This window comes from Chiroxiphia lanceolata, chromosome Z, assembly GCF_009829145.1.
Source record: "Chiroxiphia lanceolata isolate bChiLan1 chromosome Z, bChiLan1.pri, whole genome shotgun sequence".
NCBI classification, from domain to species: domain Eukaryota; kingdom Metazoa; phylum Chordata; class Aves; order Passeriformes; family Pipridae; genus Chiroxiphia; species Chiroxiphia lanceolata.
Genome location: NC_045671.1, coordinates 8304644 through 8331086, shown reverse-complemented (window position 1 = coordinate 8331086; position 26443 = coordinate 8304644). Strand labels below are relative to the sequence as shown.

The following is a 26443-nucleotide window of genomic DNA, read 5'->3' as shown; positions in this document are numbered from 1 at the left end:
CCAGGAGCTGGGCCCCAGTGGGACAGGGTTGTCCATCAGTAGACCCCAACTTCAGCTCCTCCCCTGAGGTGTGATGGTATTGGATGTGTCCTAAAAGCACTCAGCAGGAGAGAAACACAGAGAACAGGCTGCAGATCCATGGAGTCTCTCAGGCCCCAGCCACTGCTTTGCAGTTTGTCCCCATGATGAGCTCTTGCCTTGTCCTAACACACCCCGTGGCTCAGGCACGGAGCTAACAAGCTTTCCTCCTCCACACCCCTGTGCAGAGCCAGGGCACAGGAATAGCTGCACTCCTGAGAGCTGCTTGGGGCTCTCTGGCAAAAAAAATAGCTCACCCTCAGATGACCTGGAGGATAAGCACCCACATTACCTCTTTCATCAGGCCACTTTAATCAGTTCTGGCAGGGGACTGAGCAACCAATTGTCACTTCAGGGGAGGTTGCAGGCTGGAGACCTGCATCCTCACCCAGCCATTGCCGGGGGAATGAGAGTCTCCCAAAAAAGCCTCCATCTCTGGCTCTGCCAAAAGCCTGCTTTGAAAATAGTTTATCCCCCTGAGGGTCTCTCTGCCTTTGTACTGGAGCTGTCATTCAGGCAAAGAACTGGTGATTTCTTGGGGTCCCCCAGTTTTCTGGAGGTGATTTAAGTCATCTGCATGGAAACAAATGCACAGAGGACAGATTAAAGCAAGAAAGGGAGGACAGGTGAGCTAAGCATCCCATAAGGTTGGGCAGTGCCTTTCTTGCCACAGCATTGTGCTGTGCCCTCTCCTCTGCTGCCATGGCTTTCTGCCAAGGAACTGGAGAAAGCTGAGGCTCTGGCTCAAAGGGGAGCTATGCAAGCTGAACAGGCATATTCAGGCAATCACAGATCTAACCAAAATGCAAGTCCTTTGAAATGTAAGGCAAAGCTCCTTCTCATGCATTAGGCATTTCCCAGGACAGGCAGTGATGGGCTCCTCGGGCTGCAGAGGAACAAAGTCCACACTGCTGGGGCTTGGGGAGCTCTAGGATGGCAGACACCAAAGTACAGACACAATCTGTGCACAGAAAAGAGGATGAAAAGTCTGCAGACAAAACAGTACTTGTAGCAACATAACAGCACCAGCAGGGAGAAACACGAGGAAAGGTGTAAATAAGGCACCACTAGAAACCATTTTTGCTTGTCCAAATTCAGGTTTCAGTTACTGAGGACAGCAAATCCAATGGACACAAACCAGATTTATATCTAGAAGGTCTTGACTGCTATTGATCCCAAAACCAAATCCCCACAGCATTTCTGTCCAAACTGCTAGTATTACAAAATGAAGCAGTCTTGCATCAATTTCAAACATAGGCAAACCTTTTTATTACACATATCCTCAAAGATGAAACTAGAAAGTCAAAGACAGTCCTCTTGACTTTGTCAGTATCCCCCTGACAGCACACAGTACCTCACAGGATGAGATTTGCACTTTAGAAATTATTCATAAGTACTATGGAATTTTTGTAAAATGGGACCTTTCTTGCTTCAGTTGCCAGTGTTTCCATTTAAGATACTAAACACACATCACCCTGACCACTGGGAATTGACTTCAGCTTAAAATAACTTGTAAATATGCTGATGTTGTCTCTCCAACAACTGCCAAACATAGCAGCCACAGAGAGTGACATTACACAACAAAAACAAGGTTGAAGACATGTGGCCAGGAACAGTAAAAAGAAGAAAAACTCCTGCTCTTCACCTTGGGGTTCAGCATTGCTTCTGTTGCACACTCACTTAGTTTTGATGCCACTTAAAAATTATTTCTCCAAAAATGAAGAAAACAGATTTATTGGAGAGAAGATTCAAGTCCCTTAGATCCACTGCTGGTTTGTTTGGGTTAGCTATCCAAACAATGTGAGTATTTAAGGTTGCCACATCTCTGTCCAGGATCCAGAACTCCCTGTAACTGTGGTGTGACACTCTTGGACATCTGGATTTGTGCCTTAGAGCCACTCTCTTGTGAACAGTGACTATGTCCAGGATGTCTAGGTAAATTTCCAAAGGCTTCAGTTTTGCCCAAGAAGGACTATAGCCTGCTGGCACATGCACCACCTCACTTCCCAAGTAACAGCTTTCCAGGATTAAACAGTCCCTTCATTTTATCTCAGGCTATGTGAGATTGCAAGGAACCTGATGTGGGACAGTGGAGGGCGAAGGTATCCTTGGGGGCTCTGAGGGTCTTCCTGCTCATGGGTTTCCTAGCACAATGGCAGGGCAGGAAAGTGTGGTGGGGAAGGAGAAGGTGGAAGGGGCACGGGAGCCTGCTTTTGTCTGTATTCCCTTTGGTAGCTGCTGATTTACAATCATGAGTCACAGATCTGCATAGCAAAACAGCCGCAGGCCACAAGCAATGCTGCTCACATCCTGGCAAGCTGCACAACAGTGGTGTGGCCTCTTGCTGGGACCAGCACACGCCAGCAGCAGAGCAACCACCTCCAGCCCTTCCTGCTCCAAGGCTGGCTCAGAGCCACCTGTTCATACACGTGTCTCCAACCCACCCGTCTTGCAGGCCTCCAGCTCTGGGTTTCCTTCCCGTACCAAAATGACACAGAAAGCTGTGAATGATCAGGAACAGGGTTTCACAAGTCTCTGGATGCTCCCATGCTCCTCAGCTCTTCCTCTAACAGTAGAGAGAGCAGCTACTTGCAACTAGACTAAATAACAGGGGAGGGACTGAAAGGAAATAAAAAAGCATTTGTAAGCCTCAGAGGAAGCTATCAAGCCGCAGGTCAGTTTTTATGAGTCCTAAGCTCAGCTGTGTGTGTCTCCTTAGCCAGAGGCCAAGCTGCCTCTGGAGGAGGCAGTCCTGATGAAGGCAGGGCACAGCAGCACTTGATGCCAAATTCCTCCAACATTGCTTGTGCTCTGTGCTTCCGGGTCACTGAGCAATTACCCAGCTCTGAAGAGACGAGAGGAAATCTGCCACTGATTGAGCAGCACAGAAGCACTGAGGGAATCTCAACCAGAGAGGAACATTTGCATGAAAACAGAAGGACTAGGAATTACACCACTAAAAGAACAAAACTTGGGCTGTTTGGAGAGGAGAGACAAGTGCTTTTCTCTCAAACAGAATAAGAGCTGTTGAAATGTAAATTTAAGGGACCAAATACACTTTCCTCAGTGCTAAACTACTCACCAGTCCAGAACTGACCTTGGAGAAGGTATCTAATCCATAGCTTCCTTCCTGAAATACAGTCACAAGTACTGTACCTCATGGGACAGAAGGAGGGAGTTTATGTTCATCTTTTTGTGCTGGTTGGTTCATCCCTCACACCTCCCACAGCTACAGGAAAACACTAAGAACAGTAACAATCTCCTGATCCTTACCTCCTTCAAGTTTCTCCCTGCCACCCTAGGTGATGGCAACACAAGGCTACAAAGCAGTGAGGTTCAGGACCAAGAATCCCACTCTCTGTTTACACTGTCCTTGCCTAGTACCTGCTCTGGATCTGAGCTGCATCCCACTGAGACTGGGTATAGGGATGAAAGCCACGTCCTTTACTGAGACAGCACTGTGTGTAATGGGTGCTGCTGGGGAGTATGAGGAGGAAGCAACTCAAGTCCCAAGAGGTCGTGAAGGAGACAATGCTGGGGAAGTAGATTGGTTGAAGAAGAGATTTCAGCCATTCTCCTATTGCCTCCTTTAAACTTTGCACACTTCCACCAACCTTTCCCAAATGCCCTTCCCTCTTCCATCTCCTTAAAACCCCAACATACTCGCACTGTCCATCCCAGTCCCCTTACCCTAAGTGATCCCTCCTAGACTGTGCCAACAGTTATGGTCAAAGAGCCACAGTGCTTCATGAAGCAAAATTCGATGCCCCTCCCTTGGCTGAGCAGCCTTGGGCTGGATTTGGCCAAGGGCAAAATCGTCAGTGCTGCAAAGATGCAGTGGGGCACAGGGAGCCCAGAGGTGACACTAGAAGGTGTGATAAGGCATGGGGAGAGCAGAGCAGCTGGTCAGCATGTGCACATGGACAGGAAGGATGTGCACAGATCTGGAATGCATGAGCAGCCATGTTCCCCTTCACACTCCACTCATGCCTGGCTAGACCCTGTCCATCAGGATTTACTGCATGGGAAGAAACACAACTGTCCCCGACAGACAAAGAAAGAGGTGTCTTGCATGTGAAGAAATCAGTAGCAGGAACAGACACTGAGATAATCATCCTAAATAATCCAAGAAAAATATCCAAGACAAGCATCAGGCCAAGAAGCTGTCTGCCTTCTGGCCATCAGCCTGGGTACTGGCCAAGAAATTTGCCTTAGTCTCAGCAAATCTGTATTGTAAGCTTTCTTTTCTACTCCTACTTTGCTGTGGTCTCCCAATATTTCTAAAAAACACCTCACACTTTTTTTTACTATCTTCTCCTTACTTTTAGCATTGACAGGGGTTGTGCCAGGCTATTTTAGCAGTTTATAGAAAACCAAAGCCCATGAGCAGCTACATTCTTCTGACTGTGATGACAAAATGCTTTAATTTCTTCCAACCCTCAAGTGAAGCCCGGAAGGCTCACTAATTAAACAGCTCTGCCCAAATCTGATTCTTCTTACAGTAATGCTTCCCTCGGGTGAACTCAACCACCCAAGGTCGTTAAAAATTAGAAATGATACTTTATAAGTTGAACAACTCCTGCCTGACATCCACTGCAACATTTAAGGAGTGCTTGGAGTTCAAAAGTGGCTTGGACAACAGCAGAGAGCCACTTGTTCCTACTGCTGCATCTTAAAATACTGCAAGCATTTCTGTCTCCCAGTTCTGAGCCCTGAGTAGAAGGACCCAAAGCAGTTTCACTGGCCTGCTTGCACAGGACAATACTTGTTGCCATGAGCTTTCTGCCCAAGCAGGGCTGGGTGCTCAGGGAGATGATGTTCAGCATGGCCAGTGCAGGACCATGCTGGTTGTAGTTTGATTGCAAACACACCTTCAGCAAGCTCTGCTCTCTGCCCCATGGTTGCTCTTCCCACATGGTTTGGGTTCAGCTGTCTTTGCCCCCCCTAAGCTCTCAGGCTCTTGGAGCTGATGCTTAGCAGTTGGGTAGTGTGTTCCTAGAGGGCTCCCAGGAGTTCGCACAATCCTCCCAGAGTGTTCACACAATCTAGAGACAACAGCAATAGGCAGAGGAAAACCTCTACCAGGATCACACCTCATGGAAACAAATACAGCTCACTGCTTTGGGGCAAGAGGATGTCTTTGTCCTGTCCCAGAGACTTCATCTGTGGCACTAGGGAGAGCTCCAGGACCTGAAGGACCAGGGCACAGACACAAGGACACCTGCTGGGCTTGATGTCCCTTGTACACAGGACTTCTGTGCCCTCTGTGTGTCCTTGACACAAGTGCCTGACAGGTGGCAGAGACCCTGTCTCCAGCTTCCTCTCAACAACAAATGCACCTTTTCCCACGTGCCACTAAATGATTTAGGATGCCAAAACTCGCAGGGCGTTTTAGGCATTTTTTGAAGATTTTACTGTATGTCTTCGGGAAAGTCACTTCTGAAAATACCACCTGACTGCTTTTGAGAAGTTTCCCTTTCGGCATATTTGTTCTGCCAAGTGTTCATAAATGAGGCTGTGCTAACGTCGCTGACAGCAAAACTCAGAGTATTAAATAACACTTCTTAAAGATCCCCAAGTGTTTTACAAATATGAATTAATTAAGCTGTGGGTCAACCTGGTGAATTATTTAAAGAGCTCTTGAACCTTCCCTCCTAGCTCAAGGACATGAAGACAGGAAGGGACCAAAGTCTTATCCTTATCCTCCCTATTTCCACTTATCTACCACAACACCTTTACCTAACAGGCAAAACAGAATAAATTCGGCATGGCTGAAATCCCAAGTTCAGTCTCTCCTTGTAAGCCCTATTTTGTAAGCCCAGCGATAGTTAAGGAATCTGTAGAACATGGAGCAGACAGCACTGTGTCTGTTTTTAGGGGAAGAATGGGGTTTGGAATGACGTGTGGCTATTAAGAGTTCTCTCAAAAAAGTTTGATTAGTCTGCTCTTCATACATGTCAAAAGCAGTTGTCCCAGCTGCGTGGGAAGGCAAACCTCTGTGACATCAGTGTGAAACAGACAGGCAGTGGGACCTGTCTGTGCCCCTTTGGAAGCCTACATTCTGCCAGACATCAGCAAAAGGCACCTTTCCATCTCCAAAGGAGCTGACAGAAACAAGACCAGGCAGCTGAGCTCACAGATACTGGGGTTAATGTGAAGCACTGGCTGTGGCTTGTTGGGTGTGGGGCAGGTGTCCCCACTGGGTTCTATGGGGATCTATGGTGAAGAGAACAGCCTGAGGTACCCGGATGCTGAGCCAGGCACAGACAGGTTTATCTGAAAGGAGACAGCTGGGATGCCAGGACTCCCCTGCATAGTTTTGAATCCTCTTCACTTACAAAAATCTCTGAAGTTCCATTACTGTTAACTCCACCGTAGGGACTCCCAGAAAAGAGGGAGAAGTTTAGTCATTTTAAAGAGGAAGGCTGCTTGGACAGAGTAAGGGTTTAAAGAGCACATTGACTTGATCTTTAGAGGAGCCAGGATCAATACTCTGGAAGTACATCTGACTTCCCACAGTGAGATGATACTCTTGTAAACATGGCTGGAGGCTTGGTGCCAAGGACACGAAGAGTTGTGCAGGCACAGGAAGGAGGTAGACAGGACGACAGAGTGGATGGCACCTCCTGTTCTGCCAGGGCTTGACTTCCCCCTGTTAAAGCACCCTCATCCATCGCCTAAACCTCCTCACCACTTGTTCACTTGCGGCACAGAAAGGCGACTGAGTAGTCTGGGCCAGATCCACCACTTTGCCACCACACTCCACGTCATCTGTTTTAAATTCTCCTATCTTTCAGAGACAAGCTGGCTGCTGCCAAGGAACCCATACACATAACCAGCCATGCCTGAACATCCCTCCTTCCTCTCCACATGTAAAGGAAACGTTTAGTTCAGCATTTAGTGTCCCTTCAAACTTAACCAGGCCAGCGGAAGACAGATAGTTTAATAATATCAGAGCAGCAGAGTCCATTTCCATCCCATTTATATGTTGCCTGGGATATGGTACCTATTGGTTTAAGGTCAGCAGAAGGTGATTGAGTCACTCATGAACTAACAGTTCAAATTGTTTTGTCAACAACGTGCAATTTTGCTTCTAAAGAAGGTCAGCAAACGAGAGGACAACATTCACCCCTGCACAGAGGACTGCAGCTGGCCACCAGGAATGGAAGGAGACATTCAAATCCATACCTGAAGGATGGCATGCCATCCAGAGGGACCTGGACAAGCTCAAGAAGTAGGCCCATGGGAATCTCAGGAGGTTTAATAAAACCAAGTGGAAGGTCCTGCACCTGGGTCAGGGCAGCCCTCAGTAACAATCCAGGCATGAACAGACTGAGAGCAGCCCTGCTGAGAAGGACTTGTGGGTGCTGGTGGGTGAGAGGCTAGACATGACCCAGCCATGTGCACTCACAGCCCAGAAAGCCAAACATGTCCTGGGCTGCATCCAAAGCAGGGTGGGCAGCAGGTGAGGGAGGGGATTCTGCCCCTCAGCTCAGGTGAGACCCCACCTGCAGTGCTGCATCCAGCTCTGGGGTCCTCAGCACAGGAAGGACATGGACCTGTTGGAGTGAGTCCAGAGGAGGTCACCAAGATGATTAGAGGGCTGGAACACCTCTCCCAGGAGGAAAGGCTGGGAGAATTGGGATTGTTCAGCCTGGAAAGCAGAAGGCTCTGAGATGACCTAATTGTGGCCTCCAGTACCTTAAGGGAGCCTACAAGGAAGATGGAGAGGGACTTTTTACAAGTCCATGTACTGACAGGACAAGGGGGAATGGCTTCAAACTGAAAGAGAGCAAGTTTAGATTGAATATTAGGAAGAAATTCTTTACTGTGAGGGTCATGAGGCACTGGCACAGGTTGCCCCAAGAAGCTGTGGATGCCCCATCCCTGGAACTGTTCAAGGCCAGGTTGGATGGGACTTTGAGCAACCTGGTCTAGTGGAAAGTGTCCCTGACCATGGGATGATGACTTTAAAGATGATCTTTAAGGTCCCTTCCAACCCAAACCACTCCATGATTCTGACCCACAGCACAGTATTCCTGGGTGCTGCTCAGCCCATAGCTGGGGAGGGGAGTGGAGGAGAGCAGCCACATTTATGTGTGTGTGACCCACCTCCACTGCTTAAGGCCTTGTGCAACAAGGGTCCATGGCAGACACCGTGCTCAACCACACCCAGAAAGGACTCACTCTCCTCCACAGCCCCCTACAGCTCAGCTCCAAACAAACTGCCATGGTAATGTTTTCTGTGCCCTCTAAGCACAGGGAAAGATTCACGTTTCCAGTGGCATCCAGCTGAAGGAACTTTTTTAACATCACTCTGAAGACTGTGGTGTGACACCAGTGTGATTAGTTCCTGGCCAAAGACCCTGCCTAATACAGCTGATTAGTAGAGTATATAAAACATTTGGGAGTACATAAATAAAAGATGATCATCTTGAGAGATTGCTTTCTTGGATTGGTTCTAAAAAGCCTGAAACTGAAAGACTCCACTTAACACAAGACAACTGGATATGAGAATTACAAGGGCTCAGAAAGGACACTTTTGCATTTACAGCAATTCAACTCACAGCTGGATGAAGACCAGAAAAAAAGTCCAGTAATGGATCTGTGTGAGAGAGATCATCATCCTTCACAACTGGCCCTCATAGCTGGGTAGGAAAAATACTTCACCAACTCACAGAGGCACATGTATCTCATTGCTGTCACTTGAGATAAGGATCCCAAGTCTCCCCACACATTAAAGAACACTACTTGCTTATTTACAGAACAGTTGACATGGTGGTCAGGGGACAGGCTCTGATGCAGGAGCACAAGAAGACAGGCAGCACAGGTTTTGTGGGAGGACTTCGGAAAGTGTTGGGTTCTCCTTTACTTGTTTACAAAGAGTTCTGCAAGTAAAACCCAAAGCTCAGAAAATATGTGAGCTTTGAGAAACAAATGAACCTCTGCAGAGCTTCTGGACCAGAGCTTGTCTGAATCATGGTGAGAAAGTTTGCCCATGGACAGCAAATCCTTTTCCCACCAGTCCCCACTCCTGCTCAGGAGCAAACTGAGCCTTCCTACTCATAGTGGAACAGAGGCATGGATTTAACATCCTATCCAAGAGGTTTGAGGTAATTGGAAGCACCTCACTAGAGAGAGCAGCTTTGCCAACACTATTGCACGGAAGGAGAGGGGACAGTGATAAGGCATGAAGAGACCTGTTTGGTACATCCATGAGGGGAATGCAGCTTATCCTTACCTTGGGCATCTTGCGCAGGTTGGGAGAGAGCTTCAAGGATGTGATGAGGCCTCGTTCATCTCCAACAATGATAATAGGGAAGACAGGATTAAATTGGATGTGGGTTGTTTTATTTTTCTTCCTGGTCACCACCAGCTGGGTGCAGAGAGCTTCATGCTTATTAATGTTCAGATCAAACACATGGGCCTGGGGAAAAAAAAGGGCAAAGAACACAAACGAGAATAATTAGGCAAGAACATCCCTCAGCGGCAGAGTGCTGGCTGGAGAAATCAGAGAGAAAAGGTCCCATGGAAGACATATCCCAGCCTCAGCACACAATTGCCATCTGTGGTCAGGGCCATGGTTCTCTTTTAAGTAATCAGCGTGCAGAAGCCACCTGTGCAGCTTGTGAGGGACTGTCCTTCTCCTGCAGGGTCTCATGGAGCAAGGACCACTTCTCTGCTGCGGGTGCAAGCCTTGGCAAGGCTCCAGCTGATCCAGGCCAGAGAAGGCTCAGAGCCAGCATTGTAACTCCACAGGTCTTAATCTCCCTTCTCAGTGGAAGTAATGAGACAAACAGGTGTTAAATCAGAGTCTAACACAGACTGATGCCCAAAACAGGGAATGCTGTCAGAAATTCTGATTGCTGTTTGTTACAGAGCATTCTAACATTTCCAGCTTAATAATAACAAGAAAGACTCAAACCAGTAAGTAATAGGGAAGTGATGGGAACAGGGACAGTATGATTAAGGGTGTACCCTGGGGTAGTGCCAGGGAAGCAGAGGACAGCTCTGCTGGCAGCCCAGTCCAGCTGCTTTAGACATTACACCTGCACACATGTCCTTCTCCCACAGCATCAAGACAAGTGCCAGGTAAAGATTTGCCAAATGGGAAAGGTGAGGATGGAGGGAGACAGACCTGAGGATCCACTCAGGCAGAATTCCCACTGGTATCACCTCAGACCTCTGGCACTGATATAACAGTGACACAGACCTGCCACATCACCAGCTGTGCATGATAATTCACATTTCATTAAGACTCCAGAGGGAGCAGTGGCAGTTACTCAAGAGAATGTATTAATTTAACATTATTTCCCAATAATTGTAATTTGCTCCTGTTATTGATACAGACTGCAAAGGCTAATAAGACATGATGTTCCTCTCTTCCCCAGCACTGAGGCAAGCAGTCTGCAGCATCGCAGACTCCCACCTGGTGTCCATCACGAAACTTTCAGCTTTACATTTCTCTTCCCTTTTCTGTCTTCAGAAAAACTAACGAAGGGAGCATTTTATGCTAACAAGTACAGTGGGAATGTAGGGGAAATTAGGACTGAACTACTTGAACACCTCCTGACAGCTGTGTCTTGTTTACCAGCACTTAAGAGACAGAGGAATCATATAATTTCAACAGTACGCCATGCTCAAAATTTGAATCTGAAATCTGACAATGCTACCCTACAAAAGCTTATTCCAAAGAGCGTGGAAGGTTTTGTATCAAATCAGTACATTTACCTTACCATTACACACCAATTTTATCTGAATCCCTGTATAGCAAAGAACTGGGCCATGTGCAAACAAAAGTTTCATGAGCCGCTCTGTGTTCATATGACTAAAAGCCCTGTGCCAGTAGCAATTTGTGATGTCCTTGGTCTGGCCAGAGTAAACAAAGATTTTACCAACGCAAAAAACAAGAAGAGGAAGACTCCTTCCAGACTGAAGTAAAATAAGACTTTTCCAGATGGGAAAACACTTGAAAAGTGGACAGGGTTCTCAGGCATATTTTGAAGAAATCTATGACAGTATAACTCCAAAAGACAATCAGCCACAGATGAGGATCTGCAGTTTGGAGAGCTCTTCCCCACTCAAAAAAGCATAGGTGAAAGCATGGCAGCATTTTTATCTGCTCAAAATATCAGATGCCAGCATTAAATACTGAATCTCAATCTGACACTTGAGGTCTCAGAGTCCAGCAAAGGTAATTCCAATTTCCTGTCCCTAGACATAAATAAAGGTGGCTGTCCTGGCATGTACTTTACACCTGCTGTCTTACCTATTCTGTAAAAAAGAACAAACACTCTTTCAAGCCTATCAGTCTCCCATGACCCACACTCACTAAAGATCTAATTTCTTGCCTTCATAGAATACACTTTTATTAATTTAGTAACCTAAGAGCCTGGGAAATTCCCTCTGCTTGAGCATAATTATTTAATCTAGTTGGAAAAAAAAAAAAAAAGGCAACAGGGAATTAGTGGCCAGGTTTCTTTTTGGCAGCCAGGTCTGCACTGCTCTCTGTAAGGCTGTCACTGTATCCCACCTGCATATCCTGCCCCGTTCTGCACTGGAGAAAGACAGCATGTCCGAAGGCTCAGTGTTGGAGTGCTGAGCAATTTAAATTACTCTGGGTGAGGCTGTTTTTCAAAAATGTCACGGACAGCCGAGACAAGCACAATGCCTGGGATGAGAACTCGAAACCATCAGCAATGTGGAGAAGGTCAAAAGCAAACAAGTTTATGAATGTTCCTACTATAAAGCTCCTCTTTTATGAGCTTCTAAACAAATGGGCTTGTTTTCCTTTGCCAAGGGAATCATGGAAAAGAACAAACTACTTCAGTACTTCGGCTGGAAACATCAGCCTCATATCAGCTGTCAGACGCAGCAGATGAAGGGGTGGGCCAGAGGCACCAGGAAGGACTTTAGAGGCTTTGATTTAAAGGCTTATGGCTACTCTCAGGAGAGGGGGGAACAGGATCAGACCAACACTGGTTTTGGTGCTTTGGGAATACCCTAAAAGGGGCACAGGGCTTCCCACAACCTGAGGAAGGTCAACAGTGCTGCAAAGCAGCAGAGCTACATGTGACCAGCACCATCTGCAGAGCTGCCTTGGGCTTTGGGCAGGGCTTTCTGCCCAAAGAATGAGAGATTGAAAACCTTCAGTCTCCTTGAGATTCCTGCTCCCACGAGCTGCCCTGCTGGCTCAAGTCCAGGGATTAAGGATTATAGAGCAGGATCCAGCTGGATCTCCCACCCCAGAGACTCACCACCAAACACACAGCTTCTCTCCATCCCACTGCCACAGTGGTCCCTGTCCCTCCAGAGTACAGATCACTGCTTGCAGGTAGATATGGCCTCTCAGGTCTTGTGAGATGAGCCCTCTCAGTGTATATGATCCACCGAAGATCAACCATGGCCCACAGAAGTGCCACCCAACTCAACATGTGACTCGAGTATCAGATTCAGGGGCAGCAGGGTGACCAGAACCAGAGACACATCCAACCTCTATCCATGGAGTAGAGGTTCCAGGGGAAGGAACTCATTCAGTAGCACCCAGATGAGACCTAATACTCAGACACTGTCAGGCAGCTGCTGCAAATGGGCATTTTCACAGGGGTTGTTATTTGTATCAGTATCCTTTTAGAGCTCACAAACCAGTGAAGTAACCAGTGAATAACCTCCCCTTTTCTGCCAGCTCTGCACCCCACTTCTCATGCTGCCTAGGCTGGTCCCTCTTTGCAGGTGCTGAGACCTGAGGCCATCACACTTGCTCACCCACACTCATCCCAGAGCAATACAGAAGCTACAAAGTTAAGGTTTCAAACCTCTGATTTTCAGAGTGTTTCCATTTTGGTGTGTGTCAGCAGAGAAGGGGACAGGAGCCTCCTTATAATGAACTTGCTTCTATCAGATACTTTCTTCAGATCCCATAAAAGCAAATCAGGAACCTGCAGGATCTGGAACTCTACTGCTTGCAGACCACAGCAGATACCTTCTATTTTTTTCTGTTTGTTAGCTAAAAATAAAACAGGTAAGGGCACTTCAGTTCTTCTTTATAGAGTCCTTAAGAACAATATGTGGTCACTTGTTCAAAGGAACATAAATCAGAATCCAAGAACAAGATACCTGAAAAGAGGCGTAGAGAGAGAGAGGTAAAAGAAATCTGAAAATGTCTGAAATAGGAAAGTGCAAGAACTCTCCTCTGCTTCCCCCAGCTTAAGTGCAGCGGAATAAAGCTCTGGGTAGTAACCAATGACTCCAACAGTGGTTTTATTTATGATCCCTTTAAACCTCCATACCCACTCCAAGAAAGCACAGGAGAACACGTCCCACTTCCAGGCGAAGCCCAGGCTGCTAAGCTAAGCAGTTCCTTGCAGCATGGGGATTTATGAGCTGGCATCAACCACAATCAAAAGAAACCTAGACCCACACTACCAAAGTGCTGGACAGTCTGATGTAGATACGCCAGGCAGATGCTCAAAGCAAACCTCTTGATGGAAGGACAGCAACTCTGATAAGTCAGTAGTTCCCGAAAGGCAACACTGAATTTAAGCAGATGCCCACTTATCTCTAAGGTGGGGATAGGTGAGTTCTACAGTTTCTGATGGTTTTTATCCAATAAGAACAATTCTAAATTGCCATTACAGTAACAGCAGAGCCTCCATGCTTGATGTACAGGTGATAATGGATCTAAGTCTACTGTGTTACAGTTGCAGAAATATTTGACATAAGGAGCTTCCTTCATTCCTGACTTCTAAACAGCCAGAGAAGAAATTCAGTTCAGTTGCATCCAGACCAACAGCTCTGCTGTCTATGAATCATGTAAATGCATGCCACCTCCCAAAATCCAGCTGTTCCCCACTGAGGCTCCACATAGCTGCACTGTAAGGATGGCACAGTTCATGGCCAAGGCTAGTACCACAGCTCCAGCATCAAACCATGCTCAGAGTTTTGAACAATTCATTTCTCCCCACCTGCTCTACAAACTGCACTGACAGTCTGAAAGCCATCCCAGGCTCTCATGCGTTCGGCAGCTCTGAGGTGACTTGGAGCCCTCTGTCCTTATACCCTTTGTCACCCCCTGCTCTGCAGCACCAGGGAGGGAAATGCAAAGGATATGCAGGGGAGCTGGACCTTCTAAACAGAAAAACTTCTCTGCCAATAAAACAAACTACTTGACTTTTGTGGCCCACGAAGAAGGGAGCTGAAGAGCTACTTTGACCTACCCTGCCTTTACTTTATGCCTCAAACCCCTGATGGGTCTGCAATGGCTGCAGCATTCACTGTCCTTTTATTCCAGCCTTATAAGCCTTCACTCCCCAGCAGAGGTCTGGACAATGCCAACATGTTCAAAAACAACCTGACGGCAACCTGAACCAAGGCTGGGAGGATATATATATATATATACGTGTGTGCAAAAACAAGGCAGATGTGCCTGGTAACTTGGCAACAAAGAGCAAAAGGTGAGGGGTAATTTAATACCATACTGTCCTTTACCAGTTGACATCTCTTTCAGTGCTTGGCTTTCGCTGTCCTCTGTGATCGATTTACCTCATTTTCTTGACTGAATCATCCATTTGCAAACTCCATAGATTATTTGTTTCAAACTCTCAGGTAACATATTTAACAAGTGGGCAGGCCATCCCCAGACCTGTCAGGTACCAAGACAGCTGCTGGAGCATCCCAAAGGCACTGGGCAGGCAGGGCAGTTCACAGCTTGTGTCAAAGCCAAGCTGCCATGAGGTGAAGGCCTTACTTTGCATGATTTCTATACTGCCAACTGTAGCTAGAAGAGCTTCCAACAGAGTTAATTTTCTCTGGGAGGACATTTTTGAGTTACAAATGAGCATTGCAAGATGGTCCTTAGTCCCTCTGACACCCAGGGCATTCAGGGTCTTGGAAGGAAGAAAGGAGAACTGACTCAGAAAACATTCATTGCCTCCCCGCTTCTGCAATGACAACACAGGAATCCTGGTCCAGCTGTCCTTATCCCAGTACCAGACAGTCCCTAAAATTCATGGGCTTTCACAGCACTTTCATATTACTGCTGAAAGAAGAGACCCTAGCTCTGTTACAGATAGGTTCAGAGGCACCATGGAGCTCGGAGGATGAGCAGGCATTTGTGAAAGCTACTTTTTGGGCTGAGCCAGCCAAGAGCTAGCTGCATGTCCTGGGGTATGGGAGAGGGCTCAGCACATCCCTCTGCCCTGTAGCATTCCAGCCCACTGCTCCCAGGCGCGTGACACAGCAGGGAAAAGAACGCCTGTGTCACCTGACTTAACTGTGGGAGCTGCTTCACTGTAGGGCCTCCTCATCTCTCCTCCTCATTCAGTAAGAACTGGGTCATTCTCAATTTGATATGGTAGGAAAACAGCATCAGCCTCAGCTGATTTGACTCAGCTCCCACGAGTCAGTAAGAAATTAAAGCCTCAGCATGGAGAAGAGCTTCTATTCATTCAGACAGGCTGAGAAGCATTTGGCCTCTTTTGGAAACCCTGAGATATTGTTTAACAAGAAAGTACTTGTTCATCCAAGCTAACTTCGTTGTCTGTCACCACTTGTGCCAGCCTGGCTCTTCTCTGAAAGCCTCCACGATTAAGATAATCTCCTTCATGTCTTGGTCCTGCACACTTTTGAATGCTGTTATCTGGTGCTAAATAGCTGATACAGCCTACCCCTGAGGCAGTTGCACTTCAGCTTGGTCTAATAGGATTCTTGTATATTGCCTGTGACTATTGTTTTTTTCCTCTTTAACATTAATATCATGCTTTAGAATGAATCACAAAGACTCCTTCTGCTCTTCATGTTTGTAATAAATTCAATGTTACTTTTCAAATCCTTCTGAAAGGTGAATGTCAAACACAGAAACTAATCTGTGCTGAACTCGTGTACTAACTAGGCTGAGAGCAACTGCAATCCCTCCTGCACAGCAGAGATGACCTTTCCTTTCAGAGTATACAAAGCCCAGCCTGAGCTCAGGTTGTGCTGGAGTGAGTGCCCCTTGCACGTCCCAGGTTTGGCTCAGCAGAACAGAGTAGCAAGAGCATGGCAGCACACGCAATCCCCAGCCACAACCTCCCTCAAGGTCCTGCTGCTTCCCCAGTTAGTGCTCATTTAATATTGCACATTTAGTTTGTGTCTTTATTGAATTTCATCTCACTGATTGCAAATTGCTGCTGAGGCTGTCACGCTCATTTACAATTTCAGTTCTGGCACTAAAGCACTCATAAGTCTTGCCCGTTTAGTCCCCTCACAATTACTGCTGGGTTTCAGTGCCAGCCCAGTCCCCGAAGCATCCCTGCACATTCTGCTGAGGATGATTTCCATCATGTCATATCCACCTGCCCTCCTGCTTGTAGTTTGCTTATGAACTTGTGCCAATCATGTTCCCAAAATCAACCTATAGGCATGTGTTACATCCCCTTCCTCTGATCTACTGGGCCTGTTACTCTCAAGAACAGATTAGACCAGTTTCATGTGATATGGCCTTACTAAAGCCTCACTAGACTGCCCGTTCCTTGATCTACCAGTGCTTACAAATAGAACAATCAATGATTTGTCCCAGGATCTTTGTGGATAGCATATTTAGGCTGGCTAATCTCTTCTGCACTGTTGTCGTCCTGAATACTGGGCGAAGAGTCTTTCCTCCAATCTTCCCTACTCTGCCATCCCATCACAAATACCTGATGAAGAATAGGGAGACTGTTTCAACCAGTCCCTTAAGTGTCTCAGGACAAACCTCCAAGGCTCTGCTACATGAATACATACCATCTGTGCCAGTCCTTCTGTGCCCTCTCTACTGCGACCCACAGCCCAGTCCCTGAGGCCAGGCTGAAACTCCATCCTCATAGATTATGACCAAGCTCCATGTCTCCACATGTTGGCAGGGTCGTGGCTATGCTCTGCCAGGCAGAGTCAGCACTGGAGACTGGGGCATGGGCAAAGGTAGGCAATTGCACAAGGAAGAGCAGCATCATGTCTGATGGGAGAGGCAGTCACTACTCTCTGCCACCTGCACCCCATGGCCGGCCAGCAAAGCTGTTCATAAGGCAGATATTGAACTGTCATGGTTTGGAGACTAGCATTTAAAATGAACCAGCACAGATTCAGGTCATTATAAAATGCCAAGGAATAAAGATCAAGCCTCAGGAGCTGCTGTCTCTGTACAGAAGGACGGGACAGACAGCTGGAGGCTCTCAGTGGCCAAAACACCAGAGGTCCAAACTTGCAAATTCAAACCAGTGAGGAACCATTCTTAGCAGTGGCCAGTAATAAAGAGCAGAGACGAGCAGCTTTATAAACTCTTGTAGACTCTCCTGATGGACTCTATGCTCCCAGCACGTTTTTATGCAAAGTCTAATAGGTAAATCAACAAACAAAATATTTTGAGATGCTGTTAAAGTAATTTTTTCCTTCACATGTGTTCATGAAGCAGAAAAAGGCAGACTTGGTTCCTATACGACCTTTAGGTTTTGCAGCAGAAGAAAATGAACAGTTTTACAAGAAAACCATCACTTCTGCTGTAAATACAATTTCAAAGCTATTTTAAGAAAGCTCCTGCCCACTTTAGCCTACTCAAAGGTCTTTCTGGATGACAGCAAAGAGACTTGTGCTCATTTACTGCTTTTACACCCCACCATTTCCCTAGCCATGGTGCAAAGAGTCAGGAAAGACTTTGTCCAGCCCTGCAGAGGTAGTGGTGGCCCCACAAGGGATGGATAAGCCCCACGGGCTACTGCAGAAGCGTAGAAGGAAAGACTCAAATGCAGCAGGGACATCTGTAGTCATGTTCATTGTCCTGACACCCATGGGCAAAAGCATCAACTGATGCTGAGGGGTCTGCTTCGACCTCTGATTCATGCCCTACAAAGAGAGGGAGGATTAAGCCCAAAATACCTAGTGAAATATTTGCAAACCTGAAAGGTTTAACAAGCCTCTTATCTGCAAAATCGTTCATGCTTTTAAAGACAGACTGGCTTTTGCTTCCAGTCAGTGCTAAATAGGCAGCAAGTTTGTGCAAACTGCTCTATGCACACATACACTAACCATTTCTCTCCTACCTGGGAAAGAATGGGCAACAAGACCAGTAGGCAGAATAACCTTGCTGTGTTATCCTGTGAGTGAGACACAACAGAAAGCTGGTCTTCAAGACTTCTCATTCAGAACAGTTGTACAAACAGTAAAATAAATTTATATAAGCAGGAAAGGGCACACTTGCTTCCTGAGCAGCAAAAACCTTTCACTGATTTCCTGAAGGTTTGGATTATTTCAAGAATTTCACATCTTGAAAGGTCAACAGCTTCACTAATGGGGAAAAGCCCTGGAGTGTATGTATGACCAGTTTTCTCTGTAGAGTGCATACTTGGATGACATTTATCTTGAGGCTATCAATATTTACTAAAGATGGTTATAATATCACCTTCCTCTTGCTGCATCAGTAATGAAGAACACAGCCCTCAAAATCATGAGAGCAAATGGACTTGCACTTAGTGCACGTTCCCCAGCCTATTGTAAAACCCCTGGGATCCTCCCTTTTGCACAGGACATTTCATAGCATCATAGGTTTAGAAGGTAATGCAGGTTGGAAATGATCCCCCAAAGTCCATCTGCCTAAAGCAGGCTCAGTTCTGAGGTCAGATGTGGTTGCTCTACCCAATCTGGGTTTGAAAACCTCCATAGACAGAGATGGTATAGCCACTCTGGGCAAGCTACTTCATTCCTTAGCTGCCTTCACAGCTAAAGTTTTTCCTTATATCCAGCCCAAACCTCTCATTTCAACTCACTTCAGCTGTTGTGTCTCATCATTGCTTCATGTGCTGCTGTGAAGAGTTTGGCTCAAACTTAAAAATTACCTCCTGGCACTGGTGGGTTCCTCTTCCAGGCTGAACAAGCCCAGCTTGCCCACATCATCTCAGTCATTGCATGGGGCAGCTGTGGCCCACAGCCTGGGATCCAGACATCTCGGGACGCTGGTGACATAGGTGTCTTTGGCTATTTTAACAGTGCTAATAATTCATGCGTGAATTCAGCACAAAAAAGGCAGCTGCATGCCCAGAAGTGGAGGAAATGCCAAAACCATTTCCTTATTTAAGGAAAGTAAGTAAAAGAAGCCCAAAAGGAAATTTCAGGTGTGATTCCCGCCTTTACATGTTTCAGGGTTTTCTTCCCCCCTGCTTTAGGCACAAGTTTGAGATGGACTTAAAACAAACTCCCAAAGGCAAATGCTGCTGAATGTCACGGGATTTAATTCCACCCCTCCTATTTGTCTGCTCTCTGTCATTACCATAAGCTGACATCCAACATCCCCAGATTTCTTGAACCCTAAGTGTAAGGGTCTAGGTATTGAAATCTACCTCCAATTTTTTTTCTTTTGATTTCCAAAGCACATCTCTCATCCCAGCCAGTCTTTTTCTTCATGTCAGGCTTTTACCATTTACAACACAAGGTGTTCTCTAACCTCATTTTATTTCATTTATAATCACATCTGTATCTGCACTCAGGGCTCTGTAGGAGATGGCCTGGAGAGATCACAGAGATTCTGTCAGCCAAGCGAGTTGGAAGAATCATATTTAGAAATAACAGAACTCTCCACCTGTCTGCTTTAGGAACCATTGTGGAGTCTTCAAGGAATGTAAGTGTCACCTGAAATGCAATCACATGGCAAAACTGCAGTGGACTTTGCACACTCATTGAAACCAAAGCTGAATGCTCTGTAGCAACCACTCTGAGTGCATCCAGCAGAGACTAGCTTCCATAAAAGCAGCTGGCTGTCCAGTCCTTTTTAAATCAGGCCACTTATTTAGGCACTTAGTTCTAGAAGTGGGAGGTTTTTTTCCAGGAAGTGTTGGCATGTATGTGCACATCTTGATGATCATTTTATTTTATTTCAATTTTCATTGCGAATTGTTTATGCTCATTCTGAAATAAAATGGCCAACAGGCAAAGCAGGAGACTAAGGAAATTACCCAGAACATGATGGAGAGCAGTAGTAGCAGTTACTATCCACTGCACCAGTGGCAGAATATCCATACTCCGGTTATTTATGAAGAGGCAGCGCTGTCCAAAGCAGATGCTCAGCTGCCAACAAACACATTTTATCATAATGCCTCTGATATTTACAGCTTTTATTAAGTCCCCACCTCCTGGATTCATGTGGATTGAGAGATTTTTAGATTCAAAAATGCCCCAATTTCCGAGTCAGTCTTAGGGGGCTCATGAACACATTTTGGAAACATAGCATCAGCTTGAATAAGGAAAAGTGTTTTACAAAATATGCCAGGTATCTCTTGAAGACTGCAATTAGGGCCTGATTTTAAAACCACCTCCAGGTAACCTTCAAATTTTTCAGGCATGATTACGTGCAGATGCAAAGATAGAGGCTGTTTATGAACAAGAGGCCTTTAATGTTTTATTTTCTGGCTCCATATCCTGTACTTTTCTGTACTGTAGAATCATAGAACATCCTGTTAACGTAGATTTTTTCCCAGCATTAATGGAGCCTGCCCTTTGTGAAGTGCTGAGTTATCCTCAAGAAGTGCACTCTGCTACAAAGTGGAATATGTCCAGAAATAAAACGGCTGTAAACAGCTACTTATTTCCCTTCCACTGCAAATCTAGAAGGTTCTGTTGAACAATGGAAACTAAGCTATGTCTCAGAAACACTCTGCTGCAGCCAGCATAGTTAGTAGCTAACACAGCTAACACAGGCCCAGCAGCTCTTGCCTAGACCTGTACTTCTAGGCAGCGCAGTTTTGGGCTGTTCCTGGTTGATGGCCACTCTTCTCGGAGTTTGGGATAAAAAGCATAAAGCAGAATTAGATCCTGTTAGATTAGGTTCTAGTTAGGATCACTGATTTAGAGCCAAGGTAGGACAGCCAAGGTGAGACACCCTGGGTGCAGTGCTGCCAAGTCAAGCAGGCTTCTGCCTTATCCATAGCCTCATACGAACTCCAGGCCCATGGATGCTCCAGCTAACGTGGCTAGGCTGTGGCATCCTGAGTTTACAGGGAGACCACATGACCCCGTGAAGAGATTTCTATTGCTTAGCTTGGGAGAGACAAATTCACAGCCTGACCCAATGTATCAGTGAAATTATTTTCTTGCTATAACACAAAGGTTAAACTGCAATAAAGTTTCCAAGGCATCAGTTCAATGATAGAGATACATAAAGGCCATCCTTTTGCTAGAGTAATTTTGGCCAAACTGCACAGACTTTCCAGTTTATACCAGCTAAACACACAGCCCATGGTGGCAGAGCAACGTGGCCTCACAATACTAAACCAGTATTGATGGATAGCTACATTTCCTGGCTACTCGCCAAGACCAAATTAACCATCTGAGGTACTGCAATGGATGGCTAGAGGCAAAAATATAACTGCTGTGATCTCGATATTAGGACTGGTCTAAGGAGTTCATTACCAAATTATTACTCTTGGTGACAGCCTCACATTGTGGGAATATGTTGATTTTATTTATTGAAACAAAATTCTATTGGCCGACCCTAGGCATACCACTTAAATTGATTTTTTAATATCAATACAAACATATAACCACTTTATTCTATAACTTCTCTTTACCTTGAATCTTTGGAACCACTGCCTTGTTGTCAGCTCATACTAGGGAAGTTCTGATCTCGAGAGTCATCTCTCCATCCCCAGGGATGTACTGGGGAGTTCAGTATTTCAATCCTATCATGTGCAAGCTGCACACCTGCACTGATGAGGTCAATAGGAGAGCAGGAAAGGATTTGTGTGCATTTGCAATACCTACTTTGAGAAGGAGCAAGGGATTAATGCCCAGGGATATGTATGCCAAAGGCAGGAAAGCATAGGAAAAGGAAGCCTGTTTCCTGAACCCTGTTCTCTCTGTCCTCTGAGTACCTCCTTCTCTGGAGTAAAAGGAGCAAACTAGGACTACAGGGAAGTTTTCCTGTGCTAGATGCTGGGGTAGCTTGGTCCTCAAGAAGCCCCTGTGCCTAGAGGAGAAGGCCCACTTGCATTTCTGATGGGCTTGTCAAGGCTGCAGTGAGATGTGCAGCTGATCCTCAGCACCTGCTAAAAGCACTCTGGCTTTATAAGCTGATTTAACATCAGCTGTTTGCATGACTGGGCTGCAGCTGAGGGATTTCTGGCCCTGTTGCTTGTATGGGTGTGGTAGACTTCAATGGGGAGAAAGAGTAAGAAATGCTGTTGCCCTGGTTTCCTCTTCTCTGTTGCTTTATGACTTTTGTGTCCTCTGCAATCAGACTGATCAAAAAGGAATTAATACTTTTAGGGCTCTGAGGTACCAAAATGATCCTGCCATACAGCAACAAGCAACTCAGGCAATCTGCAGCCAACTCAACCTCTCACTGTGGTGGATTCCTGCTGGTGGGGGATCTGCAGCTCCCTGACATGCTTGGCCAAAATTGGGCTGACCCATTCCCATGCTCAGCCCTAATCTCCCTTGACTTTCTTTCAGCTCAAATCAGAGGAGTGTTGCTCTGAGCCTCTCACCTTGCCATCAATGGTGACTGCAGCAAAGACTGTGGAGGAGTAAGGAGACCATGCAACATCCCCTACAGCACAACTCAGGTCATAAACAAACATCGGAGTCCTATAAAAAAAGACACAGAGAGAGGAATTCATTTGGACACATGCCACTCTGGAAGTGTAACAATGAGCTATGAACACTTGGATGTTGCAGAAGTGAGAGACAGTGTATTTCTCTGTGTCAGATAACAGCCAGGGCCTGAGTCAAAGGCAAAGCAAAGCTGAGCATCAATACAAAAGAGTCGGGATTTTGACCTGCTACAATGAGATGAGAGGCAGCACATTTCTTTCTTTCTGAAAGCATTTTGAAAGCTTCTCCCCAACACACACAGCAAGATGGAGTCTCTCTGGTTAACAATCATATGGGAAAAAGTGATTTTCCCTCTCTGGACTTTTGACAATAACATTGAATCTTAGAGTGGTATTGGCAACGGGAAATATTTGACTTTGACTGATTCACAACAAAATCAATTTCCTGATTGAAACCAGACATTCCTCAACCACTAACCCTGAACTTCATTCCATATTTTTAAGTGTTCCAATTTTTTTTTTTGCCTCTCTGGCTCTTAGGATGTTTTCTGACCCCTGAGGCCATAAGCCAGCTCCTGACATTTCTCTGTGGCATCACTCCAGGGGAATAACCCTCCCACAGTAGGTTCTGCCTGAAGAAAGCCAGGTTCAAAGTAAAGCAGCCAGACTCTGTGCTGAGCTGCACTGCTTGGCAAGTTCCTGGGGCAGCGAATGCTAAACTTTATACCTCATTCCTGGGCAATACAAATCTGAGTCATCAGACCCAAAAAATAAGAAAGCAATTAGCATTATCAACACCTAGGAGGAAAACTGAGACTGAGGTATGAGCAGAGTCAACATGTGTAGCTGATATCAGGCTGGACCTCCCTGCCCACACCAGGACCCAGCAGAGCCTACTTGATGGTGTGATCCCAGATCTTGACTGTCCAGTCAGAGCTGCAGGAAATGAAGACTTTCAAGTGAAATGGATTCCAGCTGATTGTGTCCACAGCCATGTGATGGGCTTCAAACACATCCAGAAACTGGCTTGAATAGCTTTTTGAACACTGCAATAGAAAGAACTAGTCAGTAATCAGAGCTAGACCTTCTCCTGAAGCTCAAATTTCTGCAGAAAGATGCCTCTCTATATTCATATGGCCTCCCTGGATCTTCTGGACTGGCTGGGAAGAGGTGGCTGGTACCCAGGGGTGCTACAGAAAATCAGTAATTTAGCACATACTGTTTCACTCCATTTGCAGGCAATATCGAGCTCCCCTCTGTAATACACAGAGATAGGAACTGAAGTTGTCCGGTTGGATTTACAGCCAGAGCCAGGGCCCAAAGATCATTCTCCATTGTGGGAGCTCTACTACCTTCCTGCCAGCCCAGGGTCCTGCTGTGTCTCTCTGAAAGGTTCAAAGGAAAGACATGGGAAAACATTCCCTATGCTGCTCAAGAGCACACAGCACTGTGTGCATTTGAAGTGTTGCAGGTAAAACCACCAGTAACAGTACCCTCAGCACAAGAATGTCCTATCAGACTTTTGGCTCTAAGGACTTTGGAAACCTATTAAAACTCCCTCCTTGCCATCGCACTGGACAGCCTGCTAAGAGATCCTGTCCCATCACACAACCCCACAGCTCTTTCTGTTGTGCCGCTTGTGACTTCCTGGAGGGACGTGGGAACAACCAGAGGTTGGCCAGGACTCAGGGACATCCCCAACGTGCTGGTGGACTCTGCTGGAACCCAGCCAAGAGCAACCTGTGAACTGGACAAATCTCCACGATGCGTGAGAGGGTCAGACCAGCAGCATCACCACTGCAGGTGCTACTGAATGGCAACATGCAGAATGTCTGCAAGAGGTAAAAAACATTTCAGAGCCTTGGAAAAGTCACTTTGTGTGGGAGCTTATGAGGGAGAGTGGGAAATTACAATCTACTTGTCTGCAAGGGGATTTTATCCAGGTCCTGTCAGTTCTGTGTAAACAGAAAAACCAAGTTATCCTCCCCAAACCTCCTCCCCTCTGAGCACACTAGAGGCTTCCTTCACTAGCAACAAGGACCTCGTCTCACATGAAATGTCCTCTTGGTTGTGTTCTCACACACAACTGTATCCACAAGGCAGCTTGGGGTTGGTTTCAGGATTTTCTGTCTGTTTGCCTCAGTACTGTCACAGCAAGGACTTTTCAGCACCTTTCATTACTCCCTAATGAATGCAGCAACACATCATCTGCCTGAGCAGCAGGATTGCTGAAGTGTTACATGACTTTAATTCTTGCAAACCAAAGCTCTAACTAAGCATAAGACTTAACTGTTTATTACACATGACAATTACTGCCTGGGTACTCAGACCTGTTCACTGGTGCAGGCACCTGATTAAGGGTGCTAAACCACTCCTACAGCAGCAGCTCCTACATCCCTCAGAGGCTTGTTGTGGTAGGAAACGGAAACAAGAAAGTGTCTCATGCCCCACTGAGATTTACTGACAGTGTCTATAGCTTGCTAATAGTTTGTTGTATACTCTGAGTTACTGTCCCTGCGTGTAATTGTGGGATGGAAATCTCCTTTAATGGCCTGTTTCATAACTTTACTTCATAATCCTTAATGTTCAGCCATAAGGAAAATTGGTACTTGGCTTGTTTTGAAAATCATTTTGCTGGGAACAGACAGAATGGGTCACGAGTAATTAACACAAGATAGAAGCTGCTTTATCCATCTGTCCTTCCAAGTATGTGGATTGAAGGTCCCTAATACATGAAAACTTTGAAAAGTGAGATCTGAACCAGATTTGTCTGCATCCAACAGCACTGTAATGCTCGGTGCTCTGTTTTCAAAACCTTGTGGGGGCTGAGCCTTTGGTCAATGCAGCTCTCTGGGCACTGGTACAGGAGACACATCATGCTCTGGGGTGTACTGATCCACAGCACTGGCTTTGCAGTCTGCATGACAGGAAAGGGATCTGCATTTTTTCTGTGAAATCAGCAGCAAAAAGGTTTCTGTAGGGCAGATTCCTATCTATGTTCCTTGTGAGGTATGAACCTTGTGTGCCTGCTTTAGCCTAAAGGCATTCCCCATGCTCTGGCAGTGCCTGCCAGCCCTACACCACGTTCACCCCAACCTTTGTCATTGTCTTTGAGTGGAAGACAAGACCATGTTCTTCCCAAGATGCATTTTGAAGAAACACCACAAACTTTGACAAAAAGCTCAGAAAAGAAGTATGACTTTCACAAATAAAAGAGTTAATGAGCTAAGAAGTGCTGGCAAAGTCTTCCCCTACTATTCAGTTTAAGAACCCTACAATTATTAGACACGTCAGGATGAAAACAAAAGCACTGGAATATATGACACCTAACTCCTGACAGGAGAGCTCTGAAGAGGATGATTCAGGGAGAAGACATTCGTGCAGCCCGTCTGATCTTCTAGAGCACTGCTCCAATTTGCTGAAAGTGTTTTTCTCCTATTAAAATGATGCTATATGGGTGTGAATAGTAAACGGTATTTTTAAGATGAGACAGGAAAGCAAAAATGTGTCTATGGCAATACAGGAAAACAGTAACAAAGATGACTGTTGACAAGGCTACAAAACATGGGGGAGGAATACTGGGAGGAAAGGAGAACTCTGAGGACACAAAACTTATGAATAATCTTCATTAAGAGCACTTCAGTTTACGCTAGCCGTTAGTCTGACACAATACTCCCCCACATCCACGGTGAATGGATGGTTATTAGTGTCCTTATAAGGCAGAGCATTTCTTCAGTTCACTAACAGAAACACTAAGAGTCTACGCAATATAGAAATACAAAAAGCAACTTTTTTCAGAGAAGGTTTGTATCTGG

At 46.0% G+C, this 26443-nt stretch overlaps 1 protein-coding gene across 4 annotated transcripts in view; it reads right to left on the bottom strand.

Annotated features, from left to right (window-relative positions):
- The window catches only part of DNAI1 (dynein axonemal intermediate chain 1), a 141399-nt gene that overhangs the window by 18989 nt on the left and 95967 nt on the right, over positions 1 to 26443 (bottom strand). For 3 of the 4 annotated variants that reach the window (XM_032674763.1, XM_032674761.1, XM_032674762.1), the window contains 3 exons: positions 23526 to 23674; positions 22563 to 22662; positions 9320 to 9505 (listed from right to left, as the gene is read on the bottom strand). In XM_032674763.1, coding sequence (XP_032530654.1) covers positions 9320 to 9505; positions 22563 to 22662; positions 23526 to 23674 — 435 coding nt within the window. Of the gene's footprint in view, positions 1 to 9319; positions 9506 to 22562; positions 22663 to 23525; positions 23675 to 26443 lie in introns of those variants that run through there. The other variant, XM_032674764.1, reaches the window with a different exon arrangement.